Source organism: Ceratosolen solmsi, unplaced genomic scaffold (genome assembly GCF_000503995.2).
Source record: "Ceratosolen solmsi marchali unplaced genomic scaffold, CerSol_1.0 scaffold63, whole genome shotgun sequence".
NCBI lineage: Eukaryota > Metazoa > Arthropoda > Insecta > Hymenoptera > Agaonidae > Ceratosolen > Ceratosolen solmsi.
The window spans coordinates 113,363-137,625 of NW_011948437.1; the positions used below are offsets into that span (position 1 = coordinate 113,363).

The 24,263-nt window shown below is 30.9% G+C and overlaps 3 protein-coding genes across 4 annotated transcripts in view; 1 reads left to right on the forward strand and 2 right to left on the reverse strand.

The window, feature by feature from the left end:
* snu (ABC-type transporter snustorr) overlaps window positions 1-4,706 on the forward strand; it is a 79,655-nt gene extending 74,949 nt beyond the window's left edge. For both annotated transcript variants that reach the window (XM_011503267.1, XM_011503268.1), the window contains exons 8-14: window positions 516-661; window positions 1,454-1,661; window positions 1,999-2,176; window positions 2,372-2,558; window positions 3,015-3,280; window positions 3,615-3,701; window positions 4,104-4,706. In XM_011503267.1, coding sequence (XP_011501569.1) covers window positions 516-661; window positions 1,454-1,661; window positions 1,999-2,176; window positions 2,372-2,558; window positions 3,015-3,280; window positions 3,615-3,701; window positions 4,104-4,318 — 1,287 coding nt within the window. In that variant the 3' untranslated portion in view covers window positions 4,319-4,706. The remainder of the gene's footprint in view (window positions 1-515; window positions 662-1,453; window positions 1,662-1,998; window positions 2,177-2,371; window positions 2,559-3,014; window positions 3,281-3,614; window positions 3,702-4,103) is intronic.
* A 1,908-nt stretch (window positions 4,707-6,614) lies between these two features.
* On the reverse strand, window positions 6,615-12,417 carry LOC105365175 (alpha-tocopherol transfer protein). Its single transcript, XM_011503270.1, has 5 exons — window positions 12,201-12,417; window positions 11,515-11,674; window positions 11,040-11,145; window positions 7,965-8,331; window positions 6,615-6,919 (listed from the first exon to the last, which is right to left on the reverse strand). The coding sequence occupies exons 1-5, from the start codon at window positions 12,355-12,357 to the stop codon at window positions 6,834-6,836; spliced, it is 876 nt and encodes a 291-aa protein (XP_011501572.1). The 5' UTR covers window positions 12,358-12,417; the 3' UTR covers window positions 6,615-6,833.
* Window positions 12,418-16,417: 4,000 nt separating this feature from the next.
* On the reverse strand, window positions 16,418-17,277 carry LOC105365263 (uncharacterized). The gene is made up of 2 exons (XM_011503378.1): window positions 17,049-17,277; window positions 16,418-16,636 (listed from the first exon to the last, which is right to left on the reverse strand). Exons 1-2 carry the CDS (start codon window positions 17,151-17,153, stop codon window positions 16,418-16,420), a joined length of 324 nt encoding a protein of 107 aa, XP_011501680.1. The 5' UTR covers window positions 17,154-17,277.
* Between the last annotated feature and the right edge of the window lie 6,986 nt (window positions 17,278-24,263).

Genomic DNA, 24,263 nt, shown 5'->3' on the forward strand with positions numbered 1-24,263 from the left:
TTTTTTTTTTTTATTTTATTTTTTTTTTTTACAACGAAAATTTCCTGACCTACATGAGACAATGGCTAAATATTAATATTATGGAAAAATTGGCTTGCAATTTATTATAAATATACGTTTCATTTGGTTTTTAAGCATTGAAGCATTGTATTGAAGCTCGTAACAGTACTACTATTCTTAAACCGAATTCACAACCAATTTGATTTAGATGTTTGCACGCGCGCTTAATAATGATAATGTTGAATGAACAAATAAGAGCTAATAACGATTTATTCAATATAAATGTAAGGAGCGAGAGTGAGTACGTATTGTGTATTGAAAAAATAAATTTCTCAATTCGTATACTTGTCAACGACAACAATAACAACAAAAATAATAATAGTAAAGCGAGCATCCAAAACAATTCTTTCGTGAAAAATGAATTGGCGCGTTTGTGTTAACTTTGCATACAGCTAATTAATGCTTACAATGAGAAAGGAAAAAATTTGTTTAATTTATGGTTTCATGGAGCGTAGCTCAACGGAAAGTCACTATCAGGTATTAAAGAATCAACGGTCGAGTGCGAAGACTGTAACTTCTCGGACTGCTACAAGGTCACCAGCCCAGGGAAGATCAGGGCCTTGCTGCAAAAGAATTTCCTACGAATGTGGAGGAATGTTGGGTACGTAACAGCATCACTTGTAACACACAACGCAAATCCATTCCATTGCTCGACCTATTTTTACACCTTTCGTAGCCTTTTTTTTTATTTTTTTTTTTTTTTTATCATTATAAAACACAAGCATTACCTTCGTTATTTATCGTTGCTTTAAGATCTCGGGCTATTCAAATAGAAGACTTTACTTTATAAGAAATATTTTAGTGTCGCGTTACTCACGTCTTTATTGGATATTTAAAAATAAAATAATTGTAAATTCTTTGGTCATTAAATGTTACTTAGTTTAACAAATTCGTTAAAAAGAAAAACCCAAAACAAAATTAAAAAAATCCCGTCGACTTGAATTTGTCCATGATTTTTGACCATTTAACCCTAGCTTATGTATAATTATGAAACCTTTAATGCTCCATTACTCAATACTTTCGACGGTACAAATTGCAATACAATCAATGAAATTATTATATAGATCTTGACACAGGTATTTTTAGTGCCACTTTTAATGGCCAGTCAGAAAATTTCCTCAATTATGTCAAAGAAAAATTGTACATCGCATTGCATAAGATATCCGATATGGGAAGTCTTGGATTAAACATTTATAAAACGTTTACGTGCCATGGGGCACATTAAATTAAATAGACGCACATCGTTCGATTGTATCAAGGATAATATTATTATTATATAAGTCCGGTAAATTAAATGAGCGGCTTCGAAAGCCTCACAGATTTAGAGAAACACAAGATGAATGTCGAATTACATATTCGTTGAAAATATAATAAATACCTTTTGTAACATTAGGGTTATGCTGTTCATCTTCGCGCTGCCGGTGATGCAAGTCATACTCTTCTGCTTAGCCATCGGTCGAGATCCGACAGGTCTCAAGCTCGCCATCGTCAACCACGAGATGAGCTGGGAGAACAAGAGCTGTCCAGTCTTTGAAGATTGTACCTTCACTTTTCTCAGCTGTCGATATCTGAAGTTTCTCGATAACGAAACAATGATAAAGGTATGCCGCTGCTTTATTGAGTTTCCAATGTCTTTTAACTGACCACCGGATTAGCTTGCAAATAGTTGTAACTTATCTAGGTCGATTAACTTTAATAGCGATTTGCCAAATAATTTGCCATATATATATATCCGTGGATATATATTACGATTAATTAATGCTAACTCATTTTTAATAGTCAATGGCTGAATGCTATTGAAAATAATTATGAGCTATGTATAATATACTATAATATATAATATATAATATAATATATATATATATATATATATATATATATATATATATATAATATATACTATAAAATATAATATACTAATATACGCTCCAATTACAGGAATATTACCCAGATCCCGAGTCGGCCATGGAAGCGGTTCGGAAAGGTAAAGCGTGGGGCACTTTGTACTTCACGGAGAACTTCACGGATGCTTTGGTTGCAAGGATGCTTCTTGGAAAGGAAGCCGACGAAGAAACTCTTGATCAGAGTGAGATCAGGGTCTGGCTTGACATGTCCAGTAAGTATATTCCCATAAGCCATAATCAAGCCGTTTCATCGTTGTATGACTCCACCGATTATTTATACATGTGCGACTGTGTTTTTTTTTTTTTTTTTTTTTTTTTTTTTTTTTTTTTAAATACGAGGATAAAAGTTATTGTCACTTATATTGATTGCCTTAATTTTTAATAATTATCTTTGCTTTCGATTGTAGATCAGCAGATCGGCTTGATGCTTGCTCGTAACCTACAATATTCATACAGGGATTTTGCGAAGAATTTACTATCAACTTGTAACCAGAATTCGAAACTCGCAGATGTCCCAATTCAGTTCAAAGATCCGATTTACGGATCTAATGAGCCAAGCTTCACGGATTTCGTTGCTCCCGGTGTCATATTAACGTGAGCGTTCAAAACCAAGAAAAACCTTTTACCATTGATTCAACGTTAATTAAACATTATCTTGTGATATACTGATATGAACGATCAAGTCTAATCGATATTTGAAATTTCTTTTATTAAACGGATAATCAGTTTAAATACTGCGAATTTCGGGCACCTAATAATGTCCATAATAGAATTATATTTATTAACACTTAATTTGGTGTTTAATTAAACAAAAAAAAGTCACTCTGCCTTTAAGATTTTAATGTTTGTTAATGTTTGATTACTGAGACAAGTTGAAGGTATTATTAGGGACATTTTAGATGCCTTGATTGTTAATTAAAAAAAAAAAAATAATAATAATAATAATAAATAAATAAATAAAAAAAAATTGAAGAAAAACCTTTCAACAATTAGTTGAAAATTATCGTTCTCGTGGTGAGAGAAATGATCAACGATTTAAAACGATTGCAGCATCGTATTCTTCTTGGCGGTGGCACTGACGTCGTCTGCCTTAATCATTGAGAGGATGGAAGGTCTATTGGACAGAAGTTGGGTAGCCGGCGTTTCACCCGGTGAAATTCTCTTTTCTCACGTTGTAACACAATTCGTCGTTATGTGCGGGCAGACGGCGCTCGTGCTGATCTTTATGATCCTCGTCTTTGGTGTTCAATGCAAAGGCGATATTGGTTGGGTCATCGTCCTTACGATACTTCAAGGCTTATGTGGCATGTGCTTTGGTATGTTATGTGCACCTTTCTACTTTTTTCATTTTCAATGGGAATATGCTATAGTCATTTTTTTTTTTTTTTTTTTTTTTTTTTTTTTTTTTTTACGTTTTATTAATCTATCAATGAAAATTTGTAACTTGACAATAAACGCTACGACAAATTCAAATTTTTGTTTTTAAATTTATTTTTTAAACTAACTGTCGTTACATCGTAAGGTCAAAATTAATTAGACAAACGAAGGTCATATTTTTGTGATCACTTTACATCCAATAAAATGTATAAACGTTTACGTTCATCCAGTCTCTTACGGCAATTTAACCAGTATTTAATTATATTTTTTCAGGTTTCGTAATTTCGGCGATTTGCGAACTCGAAAGGAATGCCATTCAACTGGCTCTAGGCAGTTTCTACCCAACACTCTTACTTAGCGGTAAATTTCTTAATATTCATCTCGTTTAAGTTATTATTCACAATTGAACAAATAAGTTTTGTAATTCGATGAGCACTATGTTTCAAAGAGCCGAGTTGATTTAATATTGTTTAATTAAGTTTGATCAAGCTCCGTTAAGATTATAATTTAATGTTTTTTTTTTTTTTTTTTTTTTTTTTTTGTTATACCCAGGAAATAATGCATTGATTATTATATATAAATCGTACGATATTAATCATCAATTAACCTTGTAATTTATTAAATTGCAATATGCATTCGATTAATTGGGAGACATATGGTAGAAAATTGTCATCTAACGCATAAAATTAATATACACCAGCAGAACGAATTCCTCTCGATTGTTACAAATAAATATTCAAACGATAATGAACGTCGTTGCAGGTGTAATTTGGCCAGTGGAAGGGATGCCGACAATTTTGCGATACGTTTCACAAGGCTTACCCTTGACGATGGCGACGACCTCACTTCGTTCGATGCTCACCCGAGGCTGGAATATCGACGAACCGGACGTTTACAACGGCTTCATCTCAACCATCATCTGGATCATTGTTTTTCTGACGATAAGCATGCTCGTACTAAAGTTCAAGCGTGGATAAGCGAAACAACAATACAATTTTAACAATGAAATAGCAACAGGAAACAATGAAGTAGCCACTGAAGCGCCATCTATCGCGTCCCCTTCTCATCATATGTACAGTGTATCGAATTTTCTTTTTTCTTCTTTTTTTTATAATCTATAGAAAAAAGACTATTAAGTAATTTCGTTATTGTAATATTTTTGTTAGAGTTAAGAAGAGAAAACAAGAAAAGCAGATCGAAAATGTAGTGGAGATAGAGAGATAGAGAGAGAGAGAGAGAGAGAGAGAGAGAGAGAGAGAACGATTGACTGAGTCAGTGAGCGAGTGAAAGAATGAAGATAAATAAGAGAGGATACAGTAAGAGAGAAGGAGCGAGATGCGGTGTGTGTGTGTGTGTGTGCGCGCGCGCGCGCGCGCGTGCGGGTGGGTGGATGAGTGGCTGGGTAGCTGGATTGGGTGTATGTGCGTGGATGTATGACACGAAGAATACATAAAATTTGAATGTTCAAACTGCAAATATTATCCCCCGTCTGGTTTGGCAAAATAATTTGTTATAGCATATTTCCGTTTGTTAATTTCATTGTCAAACTATTAGTTGGATAAAAAAAAAAAAAAAAAAAAAAAAATTACCAAAACGTAAGTATACTTATTCGGCCTATTCGCAAAAGGTTTACGCATTTTTTACGAAAGGACACCGAATACATTCGTATAGAGTTTTTAATTTGAAAAAACAGACAAATGGATGTTTTTCCAAAATAAGTGTATCCATCGCCAAATCAGCGAATCGCCTGGCGTCGAATTACAAATTAACTAATTATAATAAACGTATGAGTAAATTTTTGTGCCTGCTTTGCTTGCGTGATTGTATATGTAATTGTGATTGTGCATTTGTATGATATATAAAACAGAGTAATGTGCGTACGTGTAATTAACATAGAAAATATCCCTGATCCGCATATTATATAATTTCAATCCAATTGTTTTCTTTTTTATATTAACGCAGACAGCGATACGTAAGTTTTTTGTCTGATTTATTTCGTGCTTATCATGTCGTTAACATTTATATTGCGTTATTTAAGCGAAAGTTGAAACTCCGATTCATTCCGAAGAAAAAGATCAAATTTGCATTTAAGAGTTTCAACGTAAGCATTTTTTATAGTCGACGGAATTTTTGAAAATTTTTATACTGTGGGATAATTAGAAATTCACTATTGAACATATGCTTAGTCCTTGATTATAATAGCGCTTTGCGTTGCGCACTTTTTTCTATTATTTAAAAAGGAGTAAATAAAATAGCAAAGGAATACGGCAAGGACTTAATCTTAAATGTAAATGGAATTGGTAGTATAGATATTTGTGTTATATTTTGAACATAATAAGGCGTTTAAGTCGCTCATAGTGTCGTATGAAGTATAATATACCGGTTGAAATATTTCTGACGAAGAAAAAGAAAATGTATCAATGCAGGGAAGAAACGTTTCAACATTTTTATACATAATTATAAATATATGCAATTTATACAAAAGGCAATAGAATTGCAATAATATCGTGCTTATTGAAAGGAGAGGGGGAAAAGATAAAATGAAAGATTCACATCTCATGAAATTCGTATACGCTATAGATAGGTAATGACGTAGGAAAAATGACGAATTTTTATTTTGAACTTGTTTTTTTATATTATTTAGATAAAAATGTTGTTTTTGTTATTGAAAAAAATAAAATAAAATACTTATAGATTTTTTTGCATGCGTACATTGCATCATTAAACAAAAGAAGAAGAAAAAAAACAAAAACAAAACAAAAACAAAACAAAACAAAACAAAACAAAAAAGAGAGCAAAAAAAAATAGAAAAAGGAATACGATTATTATACATTGAAGCTGTAAGCAACGAAATAGTGATTCTATTGATGTTTTGTAATCGTTAACATTTATGATCATTTGTTGTTATCTCTTGCCGAGAGAACAAGAAGAAAAAAATTAAGTTGAAGAGGAGAGATGAATTTTCAAGATTGAATCGATCATCAATTCATTCGTAGCTTATTTTTGCGGCACGAGTAAGACCGATCCCAAGGATGTTTGTAAACTCGTGCTGGGACAAAGGTGAACTTGTAATTAGTATCTTTTTTTATAAGCTGTTTTTAGATGTTAAATGGTTAGCTATAGGACGATTCTACTTGCCCATGACTTAAGTGTATGTTTTATTATTTAACTTGTAATAATAACAATCTTGAAAATCCAATAATGACGTTTTAAACATTATTTATTTCCGTGTCACAATATTTTCGTCTCTTTAATAATAAAAAACGATTTTTATATTATTCATCATTAAATTAAAATTTTTATTATACTTTATAAAACTTTATTATAAAATACACAATCGACGATTCCATTAGTGCATTAATGCGTTTCTACAGACATAAATAAAGAACTTTTCTCAAGTAGATAAGTACTTCGAAGAAAAAGAAGATCGTTAACGGTATGCGTGAAACTTCCCTTACACTGCGATCAGAGCGAACCTCTCAAATATATATTTTATTCATTTGATTTATTCTTGAGCTTATACTGTTCATCATCAATAAACCATTGCTTATGCGTTTCTACCTCCTGTTTCCAATATCCTGCGAATATTCAGATTTTTTATATTATTTTCGGTAATCATATTGATACAAACCTCGAAAAGCAAACAAAATAATATATCTTATTGACAAAAGAATCTGCACTAATATTTACTATTAGAAATGCTATATATGTAAGAAAACTATTGGCTCCCCACCCCACCCCTGCCACCCCACCCCGCAACAAATTCAAAAGATACTTCTCTTTAGACCGCCGCTTAATTAATTATATAAATGTAAATGCAATATAAATTAGAGCAAGCTACTATTAAAATTGCAGTCTTTCAAATAAGATCATCAGATATTGATAAGAAGCACGAAATTGTAATGTTTATAAAGGTACGTTACGTACGTATGTATTATATATATATATATATATATGATCGAAATTACTATTGAATGAAAATTATTTAAAAGTCTATCGTAATTTTCGAGCATACAATTTTTTCTAATCTAAATTTGCATTTGATATTAATTTTATTATTTTAATTCACATTCTTTAAAATTTAACGCTATATTAGCATATATAAATAGCTACATAGAAGCGATGAAAAGAAGTTTAATCGATTATTCGTTGTAGAAAAACGAGTAAAACTTTATAATTCAACGTAAAACCTAACGATTTATTTTAAAGCGATGTATTAAAAAAAAAAAAAAAAAAAAAATTATTATTTTTCTTTTCTTTCTTATTCATCTGTAAATACGTAAAACATATTGGAACAATTAATTTATCGCTTCTCCTAGATAATATCATCATCGACGAGAGAAGGTCGTTGGAATTTTCGATCAGTCGATATTACCATTGAATCAACGAGGATCTGCTAATGCGTCTCAACCGATCGATAAACGCGTACTTTGTTTAACGAGCGAGCGGCTTTCGATATAACGTGAGAGTTAATTTCACTTTTAATCCCAAGAACGGCCAACGAGTAGCGAAGTAATGCAAAAGCAATTTTGTATCGAGTCGTATAAACAATCGATGTAATCCCGTAAAGAGTGTCAGGGTTTCGTCACGAGAAAGATAGGGATAAACAGTGTGATGTCGTACGTTTGAGTGTGTCGTAGTCTTCCTCGGTGCCGCCAAGTTCACTAGGTAGGATACTCGACGAAAGCTTCTTAAGAAGGGCCTTGTCGTCACCTCGGTGCACGTGCATCCTCTGTCTGAGCTTCTTGCTCATGAAGCGCTTAAAAATATTAAGGACGATGTTGACGTGCGCTGGCGCGTTGATGTACTCGAGAGAGCGGATTCTATTAGGATAACCTTGCCAGGTGTGCACGAGTTTTTTAACAACCCCCGGGGTCATCTGGAGGGCATGGCTCAACTGGACTCCCGTCATGTCGTGTACGGATACAATTCCATAGAGAGAGGAGGCTATATGTTCGCGAGCCGCCAGGTCCAACACCATCATCCCAGTCTGAAAATATCCAGGACAATTGTCTCGTTATGCGGCACCTTAAACGTAAGAAGGTAACAAGGTCTTTCCTATCGAGGTCTGTGTGCCCAATTATATTATCTTCCCTTAATAATCTGAGTCATGTTTTACTTTTTTCTTACCAGGGTGTTTGGCGAGGAAAACCGATAGACTTTCAGCTATTTTATTTAGACATTAGTATCTACGCGAATTAAAGGTTCAGTGTCTTTTGTCAGAAATTATGGCAGCAAAATGGTATGTTTATTGTGATAAAAAAAATATTTTCATGTAAAACGGCTGTTACGTTATTTAATGTCTAAAGTAATTAATTGATCATTCATCACATAAGTTTATGTCACTATTAATTTTTGAACAATGTCAATGCAGTTTTTGTACAAAAAACAATATATATATATATATATATATATATATATATATTACGCTTATAACAATACATTGTTATTTTACATTGTACATTAGTTATTTTAATCAGTCGAGTTATTTTACAAATTCTGACACTTCATTATATCGATTAAATTTAATCGTATCAATATAAAATTCGAAAATTTCATTATTTGTAAATATTATCAATGAACTATTGACACTTAATTCACAAAGTCACGAAAGCATGTTCAAAATATTTCAAATTCTTTTTATAAATTATCCATTGCATTTTCATTTGATATAAAGATATTAATTATGAAAAAATTTATTAAACAAATAAATAAATGGACATACTTTTCATTTAATGTTTCACGATTTTTTTTAAAAAGCAATCTCGATATAAGAAATTTATTCAATCTTTAATATGCATGATTGACTGAAATTATAAAAAATCAACGGATGCTAATATATGATAATTATTAAAATTATTACAAATAAGGTAATTACAAAATGCTATATGTTATAGATAAGATTATGATAAATGTTTATTTATAAAACTCCGATCTTATGTTATCAGAAAAATTAATGCATGAAGAACAATAAGAGCAGAATCAAATAAGAGTTTTAACAATGAAAATATCAATTGTAAATATATATATATATATATATATATATTTTTTTTTTATTTTTTTTTTTTTTTTTTAATATTTCACTCATTCTACAATAATTGTTACAAGATAATTGTAAAATAATTGTAAGATAATTTATTTGTTACTCTGCACTCATTATTAGTGTAATTGTAATTCTGTCACATATTATCTTTAAATTGCAACTAAGAAACTAACGAACGGAGAAACAAGTATTACATTGTGATTATGCATTAATCTTATTAATAATCCATTTCAAATTAATTATTTGTATTTGTTTGAGCTCTCTTGTGTGCAAGTGTTTCTTTATACATCGCTATTGTTCTGAGTTTTACGATAAATTTTTTTCCATACGCTACTTATACAATGTATACATTTTTATAAGACTAGTATATACGAATACAGTAGCGTATGTAGTATTCTTTCAATATGTTCCTGGCTCAATGTATTTTATACAAAACTTCCAAAAATAATGATAATTATAAAAATTTTAACACTGTCACTAAATTACTTTCAAATAATTCTTTCAAATATTCGTTTCAAGGCAAAACGAAAACAAATTAATTCATTAATATTCTCCTATTTCAATACTAGATTATCATTGTATATTGTTTGTATATCCTAATTTTCGAAATGTGATCTAAAACTAGTTTGTCTGATTTTTTGTTTTGTTTTTTTTGTTGTTGTTGTCGTCGTCGTCGTCGTCGTCGTCGTCGTCGTCGTCGTTGTTGTTATTTTCAATGTTTGGCAGGAGTAAAAATTTATCGACTATTTTTAATCAAATTTTTTACATACTATAATGCTCGCGGAATCCTATAAATTGTCTCTTCTATAAAATCTATCTAATAATAAGCGAGTAGAGTGAATTAATTAGAGTCAATTAATAGGATATCTTTAACCAGTCATTTATTGATAATTAAGGATTGTTTTTTTGTTATTTTTTTTTGTTTTTTTTTTTTTTGTTTTACCATTCCGACGATCCGAATGAACTCGACCGTGAAATTGCGGGCTTTCTTAAATGACCTTAGCGAAGGAAATATATCAAATTATACTCGTAATATATTGATTACTATTAACTGAAAGACAACCTCAAATAAATATGAAAATTCGAGGAGGCAAATTGAGCAAAGAATCTTTAATTTATATATAAAATTGAATTTTCATCCTTATGAAATGACTTTGGATAATATTTCGTCTCGATGTATTGAAAGTGTTGTGGGCCCGATATATTTCATGATTATTGTGAAGCATCGTAATTAAAAATATCCACGGACCTATGTACCCAAGTAACGCATATCGTAATGTACATCGCATTGAATGCGTTAGCTTTTCGAATATTCGTTTCGTACGTTAACGTTAAATACTGCTTCGACTCGCAATAAAACTTGGCGTTATAATAGCAAAAGCGTCGATATCACAACTTAATGTGCAGATATTAATTTCAAAACGTAATCCTGACGCCGCCGTTATAGCATTACTTTCATTTCATTCACGACCGATTAACAAATTACTCTACGACTATGATACTGGATTTACATTTACACTTTACACTGAATATTAAAGAATACGTATATTATTATTGCGGCACCGAGTCCAATCATACCATGATACGACGTAGTCGATCGTACTATAAAAAGTTTAAAATAACGTGAAAAGTTGATTAAAGGAAGTCGTGCCCACCTTGAAAACGTCGGCGATCTTGTGTCTTCTGGGATCGTGCACACACGTGCGAATAATAATGACCATTCTGCCCTCCTCGTCCACCTTTCTCAAGGGCAAAAAGACTCTGCGTTAAAAAATCAAATGCGTTATTTATTTTGTGCTTGCCCGCACATTGCCAATAGCATAAAATACAAAATCTAACAATACAAAACATGATACGAATACCAGGAGTGCGGGCTTATATATATATATACGCACGCACGCACGCACGCACGCACACATATATATTTATGTATATATATATATATATTTATGAATACAATGGGCACGTGTATTATTATCGTAATCGGAGTGCCCACGGAAAATTAAAGGCTACTTTTCTTTTTTAACGAGCGATTAGCTAGCGTCGATGCGCCTGAATGAGTCCTTAGCGCGTAAAAAGCCGCCTTATCGAATCATCGAAGCGTCAATTTCACTGTAAAACAGCTCTTACCCCAGATTCAGCAGCTCCTGTATCTCTGGAAGGAAGGGGTCTCGGTTAGTGAACCACTCGGGCGACAGGGATCTCTGCACATAGTAGCTCATCAGCTTCCGCTTCGTCTTCTCGATGTCGAACTTGCAGCCCCGCAGGAAGCGCAGTATGAAAAAGTCATCTGTTGGCGCGCGAAGCAAAAGTTTGTTTATCGGCGGCCCTCTAACGTCCTACCCCCTCCCCCTCCCGGCCTAATCAGTCCGCTCGTAATCGTCGCCACTTACTAACACGCTTCATCATCATATTTATGTCATATAATCGATAATGCGATAAAGCGCGCCGTCGAGGATGCTCTCGTGGGAGTAGCTCCCTTCTCCGACCGGGAATCATTGAGTCTGGTACATAAGCACCGCACGTCGCACAGCTGACCGTGATAAGATTCGGGACTACGATCTTCGTCGAGACCTTCGCGGTCTTGGTCGGATCTCGCAGTCGGAGTCAGGGGCGGCCACGTTCTACAGCACCCAGTGAGAAATCATCCTCGACCCGCAGCTCCGCCAAATGGTTACACGGAGAAAGAGATAGAGGAAGAGAGACGGATAGATAGATAGATAGATAGATAGATAGATAGATAGATAGATAGATAGATAGAGAGAGAGAGAGAGAGAGAGAGAGAGAGAGAAACTCTTTATTTAGCGGCTCTTCACCTAATCGGGACGAGATCCCGCTGTCCTCGAGGATCCAAGTTCGCACATCCTGGATGCGCCGCAGCCTCAGTGCCTCGGTTTCGTTAAGGTACGCAGCCGCGAATTCTTTCTGCTCGGTCGTGAGCTCGCAGAGGTGGGTGCTGCTCTCCTCGGTCATGTCGACGAGCGTCTGAGCGATAGCGGGAAGCTAACGTCGAGCTCTCTAGTATCGCGGGGCCCCAGAGCCGTAGTAAGCTTAAGCCGGGCCCCGGGCCAGCTGCCTCATCCTCCTCTTCGCTAGCTTTGTCGATTGTTCCGTCACGACTCTCCTCCGGTGCTCGAGGCCGTAGCCACGTCCACATTGCAGACCTTTGGCTTTTTTTTCTTCATCTTCGCCCCCCTCCCCTCTAACGCTCATACACCGTCGAGGCAATGTTTCGTGGCTCGAGAGGCCTGCTTATTTTGCATACGTCATGTCGTTCATCGCGAGGCTGTAATATTTTTGACAATTTCGCAGCATCTAGCTTTACCGCGACACCCCCTCCTCCATTACCGCACCGCACAATCGATCCGTTATCTTTTACTTCTGTTTACATTGTCATTTTCAATTTATTACTCGAATATATTTTTGCCCGCTATAATGAGCTCACTAAATGTAATCGCCGACCTTTCGCGATTGATCTTTCATTGTGGACACAAATGTAATAAAACACAGCTAATGTGAGACAAATATAACGCGTTGAAACTTACACGTTGGACTGCCTGCAAATATACTGCCGTTAATCGATTAAATCATAACTGTTATAGCTCGGGATTCTTTTAAACTACTGTGTATTTATTTGAATTTGAAATTTTATCTAAAGAAGCTGTGATATATTTATACTACAGCGAGGTAAGGATCTTTAAAAACGTAGCTACGATCCAAACGAATTTGTCGACGAATTTTTTATCAAGACGTGTTGCAATTACATAAAATATTTCATGAACCGTTACTTCATATTTTTCTCCCCAAACTTTATATGCATTGTAAAGACTTCTGCTTTAGTAGAAAATATTTACTCATTTCAATTATAAACTAAACGTAAAATAAATATTATCTTATAATTTATGAATAAATGTCATTACATTTAGATGAATTTCTATTATCGTTCATTAAATGTGAATATTAAAAATAAACGGGCAAAATAATTCTATGGCGCAGATTAAGGATTTTAATGTAAAATAATAAAATAGAGTCGTGTAAATAAATCATTCGTTCAATGCACATGTAAAAGAAATTAAACATGCAAACGGCCACGCACGTGTACTACATACACATATAAACGAAGTAAACTTATAAAAAAATTATTACGTACATTTACGCGTATGTGTTGTATCTAACAATATTATCATTGCTACCATTAATAATGTTTTTTAGGATAATAATGATGATTATGATGATGATGATGATGATGATGATGATGATGATGATGATGATGATGATAACGACAACGAAATTCTTAACTGCAAGTTAGGGAGATTATCAACGTAGTGCCATTTTTACGCGATCTGCTTATCTCACAAATATTATGACTGTATGAGTGTTCTGATAATTAAAACGAATTTAGGCACTCGTGTTTTCTTTCTTTTTTTCTTTTTTTTTTTTTTTTTTTTTTTTTGACAAATGCTTTATATATAGAGAGAACTATATTGTTTACTATTTCTAATTATAGCAACGAATAAATGAACATGTAAATTTTATCGTTGTTGATTCGCAATGTCAATTTTAAACTTTCAAACATTCTATTAATATGGGTTCGTGTAATTTATTTGCAAAATAGTCGACGAAAATTATATTGAAGTGACGATATAAGTTAAAAAGAAAAAGGTGATGATTATGTATCAATTTAAAGCATAAAAATTTTGAAATTTGCTCACAAGCTCAGGATTAAAAATAGTTAATTCTTCATTGTATAATATCTTGTTTTTTTTTTCAAATAATTGTTATAATAATATTAATATAAAACTATAATTTTACCAAAAAGATTATGTCTCTAAAATGATAAAACAGTCAAACAAATTTATAAGGAACCATCATTATAAATGTTCAGATCTGCAGTTTAGTCACTTTATCCTATTGAATGCATTTTATAAGGCAAAGCTCATTCGGTTATTATAAAAAAAAAAGTATTAATGAATGTAATTAGATAAGCGAACATTTCATTGTCTTTAATTTAGCAATCATTCATTAAATTATTGCTTCGTCATAAGATTAACTTTTATATCCCACTTTAAAATATATCAATAAATATGTAGAGAAAAACAATGTTTTAATACGTAAGCGAATTTTAAATTTATAATGTAAATTGAACAATAAATTTATATTAATAATTTATATGAAAATATATGATGTATCTTTTAATAAATACTATAGCAGCTATTTCAAACGAAAAATTAAAAGTCTTTAACTATCGATTAATAAATTAATGTAATTGATTAACTAGGAAAGAAAAATTGAAATATAGAATTTGATAATATGAAAGGAGATTCAAAAGTTAAGTTTTCATATATAAATTAAGATGAAATGATCCATAAAATGAGAGAAACCATAGTTATATACATTAATGTAATTACGAGTTCTAAATCTTCTAGAAACTGCTGTATAAAATAAGACTTTCATAAAATTTCTCTTTATTGTTCTATATATATATATATATATATATAGATAAACACAATGATAAGTATTAGTGAAAATAACAAAAATAAAATGAATTAAAAAATTTTTCTTCCTTATATTTATTTGAATGTATACATAATTATTTTAGACATAAAGTATAATATTAAAAAAAATGGGACTGAAATTTGATTATAAAATTGTATAAGAGAAGCTCTTCAATTTCGTATTAAATAGAATATTTTAGAGAATAATTTAATAAATTTCAAAGAATTATTTGTTACTTATGAATACATGGTCGTACATTATATTATGAAACAATAGTAAAAAATGAAAAAATAATAAAAATACTGAAATATTTACGATAAATTTATTTATCTAAACAGTGAATACATAATACATTAAATAAACTACATACGACTACGTTGTATTTGTAAATTGTAAAATTTAATTTGTAAATTTTAGAATTTAGATTTCGTAAACTTTTTCGTACAAAATGTATTTAATAATTATAGTTTGAAGTATATATATATATATATATATATATATATATATTTATAGGTTTATAAATTTTATTCTGATAATATAATTAAATATAATTTATTAATTTCAATGTGTTAATTACTTAATGAACGCCTAGGCAGAAATATATATATATATATATATATATATGTATATATTAGAAAGATTTATGTTGAACTTTCTTTAAGTATAAAAGTTATAAAAGACTTTTATCATATGCATAATTTATATGGTAGTTTAATCATAATGATAACGGATCGTATATTATAAGCGATATAAATGAACTTAATTTTTAATCTGATAATTTAGTTTAATTCAGTCGATTTAATAATATATTTATAAATGTTATCCTGGGCAATAAATAAATAATGAAAATTAAAATTAACACTTAACTTAAGAAGTACACAGGATATTTGATTATAAAATAAATATTCCGTTGAATGAATATATAACTTATTATCAAAAGACAAGGATTTTTTTTTTTTTTTTTTTTTTTTTCATACAAATAAGAAAAAGTCAGTCTGAATACTCTAAAGAAAGATGCATATATTACATGTTTTATATTTCTATTTGAAGTAACTGATAAAAATGTTCTTGCGTAACATTACTGAATAAAGTAGAAATTAATTTTTTCAAATTTCGTATTAATAAACTTTATATGTTCGTTATTGTACTTCTTTAGTGTCTATAAATTTTGACAAAAGATTATTTTAGAATAATTTAAATCACACGATTATGTTAGATTTTTCGTTTTTTTTCTCTCTGTCTTTTTAATAGGTAACAAGTTTTTAATGTATTTTTAGGATTTATTATCAATATTCCAATGGACCGTAGAACATTCGAAGAAATTTTAAGGTATTTTATATTATACACTTTACCATACGATAATGCCATAAGTTTAATAATTCTAGTATTTTGTTTTCATTCGTGTTTCAACGATTATAAAATTAGAAAATATATCAAAATTATTATGATTAATACACATGTACGTGAATATATAAAGAAATGAGCTTTACGAATTATCCAAAGTATCATTCATCGATACATCATCGATACATACAATTCATCGAAGTTTTATGCAATTAGATTTTTGCTGAGTAATGGGATACTTGCGCCGTAGTTTTCCACTCATGATGTCTGTGAGTCTCTTGTACAAAATGAAATTGTCACGAGCTATTTGTTCTTGTCGATCTCGTTCAAATTGCAATCGTTTGGCTTTGTACAAAATGTGTGGCCTACGTTCAGGCGTTTTCATGTTCACCGTCGCTTTCGCTTCACGTACCTGTCAATGATTTATTCTATTGGTTAGCTCAGCCATGAAATCTGCGTTCATCCACTGCTTGTTATTTGCAATGAAATTCATTTTTATAATTAAATAATTAACGATTATTTAATTTTTCTTAATTTCAGCATTATCGATAAAAAAATTACTTGCAAACCAATTCACTCAATTTGTTTCATTTAAATAGAATTTTTCCAAACGAACGCATATATACGACAGATTTATAATTTATCTATATCCGCGATATTGAATATATAAACATATAATACTAATATTGAGTAGCTCGTCATAGAGAGTGTAAAAAGCACTAGCATTGAGTATTGAGCACTAGTGAAGTATCCAAGACTAATTATAAATTAATATGTACTTGGTAGTGCCAGTGAAATATAAGACTGAAGGATAATGTTCTTACTTTCAGCCGATGTTGTTGAAAAGTACGTCGATCCCAAATGTAAACGGCTGATTTGCATTTACGAGATGTTACAGGACGAGATGTTACTGGACGGGATGTCGACATTTTCTATGCAGTATGGTATAAGTATCGAATGGATACTAACTAAGTCCTTTAGTTTGTTCAATACATCATCCAATATATATTCAATCGTTTCTATGACAATATAGCACGAAACATAGGAAGTACAGATATTACAGTAACAGCAAGAAAATTTTCTCTATAGAAAGGACTGGTTAAACGTACGTTTGCGTTTGTGTCTAGTGATGGTGAATCAAGTAATTACATTATCTACGCTCTGCTTTTATTAATACATATATATAAATTGACAATAAAATCAATTTAACATTTAACACTACCTTACTGCATTCGATGATAATGATTTGATGACATTTTTTAAAATTGATTTCATAACTGTCGCGGTTTATTAAAAACAGAATTTATTCATAAGTAGCGTTTATTTTTATTTATTTAATTGTCAATTTAGCAATCAACTAAAATCTAAAATTATTGCATATATTCAAACTAGGGATATGAGTTATTTAAATTTTGTAAGTACGCAATGTAAAGTAATTTTGTATCATTATTAAGAATAATTTGTAATTGAAATAAAATTTTAAAGTCAAATGTTGCCAGGATCTAAGTAAAGAAAGTAAACATTATTTACTACGCTCATTAAAAATGCAATTGTACGATTAAATTTCAAATTCAATAGGACAAATGCTCAAGAACATATTGATATTATAATAATAATTTGTATCGATTTACTGAATCATTAAAAAAATACAATTATTATTATTAAAAAAAAAAAAAAAAAAAATAATTTTTTAACATCAATTCGAGTGTTTGAATTCTCGTTTCTTAACTGACCTCGGTGAATGCAATAACTTAAATAATTGAAATAGCAAATAAATTTTATTCCTAAACAACTAGACTACTTTCGAGTTTAATTTTAGACTTTTTAAATAATACTGAATTTATCCTCGTATTTAATTTTTTTATTTAATTTTTAAACCGTATTTGTCATAAATTTCAGCATTAATATTTTATAATGAGTAATTTGATCAAATATTTGTACATAAGAAAAAAGCACTTGAGAATCTCAACGAGACCGAGGCTACACCGAGGGTGCGGCGAATCCAGGATGTGCGGGTCCAGATCCTCGAGGACAGCGAGATTTCGTCCCGATTAGGTAAAGAGCCGAGAAATAGAGAAGAGTCCCTCTCTCACTCACTCTCTCACTCACTCTCTCTCACTCTCTCTCACTCTCTCTCACTCTCTCTCTCTCTGCTCCCTCTCTCTCTCTTTCAGTTACTACTTGGCGGAGTATAGAATGCGTCCACCTCTGACTCCGGTTGCAAGATGTAATATTAATTAATAATGTACATGCATAATCGTCCTTTTTGTCGAACCTTGTAAATGCTTTATTATAATTTTATAAGTAAAAATTTTGCGGTTTATGTTACCGTTTGGTACTTAGGAGTTTGATTATTCAGCGGTTCGTTTTATTAGACTTTTGTTTAAAACAAAATTTTGTTAACTCTACTTTAGAAAGCTCGAAAATTAACCAAAATAAAAACTATTTCATTTTTTTTTTACAAAGTTTCTGCCATTAAAATTTCAGCAAAGTTTTTTACTCTCTCGGTGCATTGCTGTACCAAGACGTGCGCTGCATGTTGAATCGCATCTAAAATTCAAACTTGCAATGTCACAAATATTTTTTACAAAAAACGCGTCAATCGCGTCCTTTCAAACGTCCGTACTTTGCATTTGAATCATCATTCGCCCAAATTGGAATGGCAAACAAGTAGATCGGATGACCAGATTCGTCCATCCCACGCATTCACGATTCAATGTACACTGTGCGTGTTTTATTTTATTTATTTTTTTTTTATTATTATTATTATTATTATTATTATTATTCAACATGTCCGTAATTTTACAGCCTAAAACGATTTAATTTACAGAAATATTTCTCTATCAATTATTGCTTATTTTTCGCTCTGTTGTGCAATATTTTGCCACTGCCTACTAGACATTCTTTATTAGTCAATTCAACTGTATGTATAATTTTAAGTTATACGAATATTTAATAATAATAATAATAATAATAATAATTGTCGTCCCCTCTTTTGGGATACATTCGTTCAATTTGACACTAATAATTGTTATCAAGTCATATCAGTAGTATAAAATAATATTAATTCGATAATTGATCGTAAATTCAGGTTCGTTAAAATATTTATAATAAAATTGATCAATTTTTATTGACCAATTTTTGGATTGGAAATGAAATTTTATCGCGACATGTGTTTTTGCTGCATGCTATATTGATTGTGGTTAATTTATAATTTTATTCGTTACAATTACTCTTTTTCGATATTTCACGCGTGATTTTTATCGAGTACTTTGCCTTATAAATCTATAAATAACAATTTGAATTGAATATTGAATTTCGAGTGTTGCAAGCGATGGCAATAATTATGAATAGAGGAATGAAAGTTTGTAGATATAATATTATTCGAAGGATAATATTAGGATAAGGATTAAAATAATCATCAGTATTTTCCTAAAAGAGAAAAAAACATTATTTATGAAGAAAATATGTATACCGATGCCTCTGAAAAATGTCGAGTTTACGATTTGGAGCTCAGAGTTGTAGCAAAAAACCAAATATGTTTCAAACATAATAGAATTTAATAAATACACTCATTTATAATTATAACTGAATTATAAATATCATTAAAAATTTATCAAATTCTTTATATTTTCGCTTATTTATAAATTATACAAATACTACATATTAATATATTAACAAATATATTACACAATTCTATGTTGACATTATCAGAAAATTTCAATATTTGTTATAATATATATATATATATATATATATATATATATATATATATATATATATATATATATATATATATATATATGCATAGTATGACATTTAAATGATTGCATATCTTCTGTCGGACCATTTTTATGAAGCGTCCACATTAAAAATACTTATTTAGTAAGTGTGAGTAGTCTACATCATCTATTATTTCATGATTGAGACTGAAAAGAAAGAAAAATCTACAATTACTATAGTAGCATTTGTATCGTAAACGGTACATTACGATTATTGCGCCATCTATTACTGTTCGATAATAATATTCGTGTTCCACATAGTAGAGCGGTAAGTTAGAGCAAATCCGATGGTAATTCGTGTGATATTGAGTTTATCGGCTGAGCAGCTTCTGTGGCAATATATTACAGATCATTTATACATACACGTACGGATAAGTATTTTACGTCAATTTCTTTTCTTTCATTACATATTAATTGGTTTTTTTGAATAATATAATTTCGATATGATGTTGAGTAACAAGCACATAAAATTGTCATTGTACGGTTTTTATAATTAGATTAAAATTGTAATTACAAACAAAACGATAAATAATGTTGGAATAAATTAATTTAATTTTAGTATTTCTATTTTTATTGTGATTATTATATATATATATATATATATATATACACACACGTATATACACTTGGCTTATATAACTATAATAATAAATGTATCGTATTACTACTTGTAACTATAAATCTAATGATCTAGAATTTCATTACTATTCTATTTGATTAAAAATGTGTACTTAACACAAACAGATTATAATACTTTATGTATCGTTCTCTTAGTACCATAAGCAGGATTATTTCTCATATTCTATTTCTGTTAAATCTATTAGTTATTACATTAATATATGTAGCGAATTGAATAAATTGAAATCTCAGCTTAATATAATTGTCGAAGAAAACAGAAAAAAAAAAAAAGAAAAGACAAAATTAGGAAGCTGGTGTGTTAATAAATATAAATTTCTACATCTTCATAGGCATACTAAAAGTATTAAGTCCAGGGCTTCGTCCATCGTGGTGGGCTGGTCTCATCGCTACTTGTCGGTCCTATTCTCACGTGAATATTTAGTAGAGGGGGAATAAGTAGGCGTAGCTGTTGTTGACGTGACCCTTGAGGCCCCGTGTCACACTTATCAGCAGCCCTTACCGTGTTCATAAATAAAACTACTTGTGAGTAACGAGCAATTCTCAAAAATTATTAGAACATTTGAAATAAAAAACAAACAAATAAATAAAAAAAAAAAAGATTAAATACGCAATCAGTCTATACAAAATTTGGAAAATAATGTGAACAATGAAAAATGTAAATAATGCAAAAGAAATAGAGAAAAAATGTTTTGTAGAATCATAACGTCATCTTTATATAATGAATTTTCTCAATTTAACGATATATTTGCAAATGTAAGAGGTCCGCGTTTTCTTAAATTTATTTTAAAATGCCTTTCACATATTATATAATATATATTAAATTTAAAGTCAATTCATTTATTATATACTTTACGACGTAGTAAATAAAGATTTCAGTTATGTAATAAATATGTTATATAACATGTTTTAGACGAGAGAAGCTATAAAACTTTTGAAAAACCAATTTACAATGATGTGGAATTCTAATGATCGCACAATCATCATAAAATAAAAAAAGATTATCAGCACCTACTCAAACATTTAAAATAGTAAATTTAAGCATTAACAATTTCGTATAAATATTTAAAAATACAAGTTTATGTTAATTAATGATTCAAGAAATAATGAGACAACATGTATGAAATCCATGCAATCAGATTGTCTATGCTCAGGTAAAGTACAGCTTAATCTATCAATTAATATGACCACGTAAAATTTGAATTGTAAAATAGAAGGATAAATGTAATTAAATAATTTTCCGTGCAGTTGATTTTTATTATAAAAGAGGGACAAATTTGATTTAAAATACACTTTCAAATACGAAAAATTGTTATAAATTTAGTGCGTCTGATAAAACATATTAATGGAGATTTTCTAATATAAAAGTTAAGAACTCGTTACAAAAATTGCCCTGTAATTGATTTTTCATGTAAATAATGTTTAATAAATCTGTCTAATGAACAGTAGTCTTGGAGATAAAATAATTGCTTTGTAGTTTTATCATCGATGATAAATAGAATAATTGTAAAGGACTGTATATTATTTGTATTGCAGTTTCATATTTACTCCTATCTCATTCTATTATCGAACGACACTTATTCAAGCAACCGATTTACCAGTAAAATCAAACATATTTTTTAAAATTGTATTTGCAGTGATTTTTTGTTCGATTTGCATAAATATATGATTAAATTCTATTCTTTTTTCCGCATTTTATCATTATATATATATATATATAATATAAACGAAGCTTTTTAATTAGAATGTTGATTAATAACAATTGATTATAATGTAACGAGGGCGCGCGCGCGCGCGCGCATAGACATGTATGCGTATGTGTTGCGTATGCGTATAAGTTTATTGTATTTTTTTTTCCCTATATATAGCGTTGAGAATTTTCTGTTTCTAGAAAATTAAAACGCGTACATATTTACGTTAAATTGCTTACGATAAAATTTAATACTTTAAACTTAAGCTATTATAATTAGAATTATAATAAAAGAAAAAAATACATACGTAATTCTACTAACGTCTCATAAAAAGATTAATTTAAACATCCCAAGCGCATACAACAAATTATAAAGCAGCAAAATTACATAATAAATATCGTGGCAGTTTTTTTTATTTCATCGGCAATTGAAAAGCACTTGCGGAAGGATCGTTGCAAAATTTCAGTTGAAATGAAAATCTTCAACGAATAAAGGTATAGTTAATAACTTTTGCTAACTGCCAGGTGAAAATATATTTAATTAAGAAACTTTGCCAATGAACCGCTTGCCATTATCCATTACGACGATCTTTGGGTAATCATACCGAGTAGATGGGCGGAAGGAGGAAGGGAGGGTGGAGAGGGAGGTAGGGGGTGGGTTTCGCCCCTATCGTTAAAATTAAGTCACAACGTGACTGGTGGCCGTCGGAGTCTCCTTTTGCTAGGGCTGCTCGTGATTTTGCATCATTAATGATTAGATGTTTTCCCTTGGGTATCGGGTTTGTGATCTCAGCAGCTGTGGAACGATCATTTCCCTCGTGCTCGGGGCTTGGCATGAAATTGGAATTATTTTTGAAAATTAGTACTGGAATCAATTTGTTAAGGTTCAAGTGAACTTGTAGAGTATTTCTGGTAATCAATACGACTTAGTCTTCCGCTGCCGAAGGCGATGTATCTGTTAACCAAAGCGATGCACTTGTTCGCGTACTTTGGCTAATATTCGGATTCGTGCACGAATGAGACTTACTACTTTCCATTAGTCGCCCTAGCCTCCTCGACCTCATTGAAGACGGGGTTGCGAAATATATAACCTTGAAGACGGCTATTTTTTTTTTTTTTTTTTTTTTTTTTTTTTAAAAAACAAAATTCGTTAAATATTCCCCAGGATGATCCTTGTTACATCTTATAGTACCCGCAGTATATACAATTTACTAAGATCGCGATCATTGTCTTGTCTCCGTTAATAGATGATGGATAATATATTGGTAAGGATATTATTTACCCCTCGACAGTAACAGCTTGAAATTCTCATTGGCTTAATTCAGTGATCCATTTTGTCAGTTGCCTGAATGGATTTCCGATTTCTTCTGCAACCACTTGAAATACCGAGGGTCCGTTGCCCCTCCAACTAACCATTCTATTTTCAAATACACCATTTTACCTCGAGACATTCCTTCTCAATAGCGAAATACATTATAGTTACTCCAGGACATGTAGCGAAAGAAAAAAAAATTCGAAATCAAGTGTCGCTTATGCGAGAATCTTCGACGTCCCTTGCGTTCTCGCACTGTTCGAAGTGACTTGGAGGAAATTTTGTAAATTCAATTAGTTGGCGTGAAATGGAGGAGACAAGGGCAGAGTAAGAAAGTTGACTTATCATGTTAAATAGATAATTCGAATACTCCGCGTCTGTAATTCTTGGGTCAAATTCTCAAAGCTAAATCACAGACTCGCACACGTGGATCGAGGTTGTTACGCTTTTTGTCCTAAAGAGCTTCCTCCATCGTTAACTAATGATTAACATTTTTTTTTTTTTTTTTTTTTTTTGGAAATAACGTAGCGCTTTAGACATCTCTGTTGCATGAATTATAAATTCCTATCACTTCTCTCGCGTAGATAGATCCACTTATCGTAATAAATGAATAAAAAAA

What these genes read in the sequence shown, in the direction of transcription:
- LOC105365175 (XM_011503270.1), bottom strand. Translation starts at nt 12,357, where the DNA reads ATGACCGAGGAGAGCAGCACCCACCTCTGCGAGCTCACGACCGAGCAG. An exon ending in CAGGAGCTGCTGAATCTGGG is followed by an intron (nt 11,146 to 11,514) that starts GTAAGAGCTGTT and finishes TTTTTAACGCAG; the next exon opens with AGTCTTTTTGCCCTTGAGAA. An exon ending in AGACTACGACACACTCAAAC is followed by an intron (nt 6,920 to 7,964) that starts GTACGACATCAC and finishes GAATATTCGCAG; the next exon opens with GATATTGGAAACAGGAGGTA.
- LOC105365263 (XM_011503378.1), bottom strand. Translation starts at nt 17,153, where the DNA reads ATGTCGACATCCCGTCCAGTAACATCTCGTCCTGTAACATCTCGTAAA. An exon ending in TTCAACAACATCGGCTGAAA is followed by an intron (nt 16,637 to 17,048) that starts GTAAGAACATTA and finishes AATCATTGACAG; the next exon opens with GTACGTGAAGCGAAAGCGAC.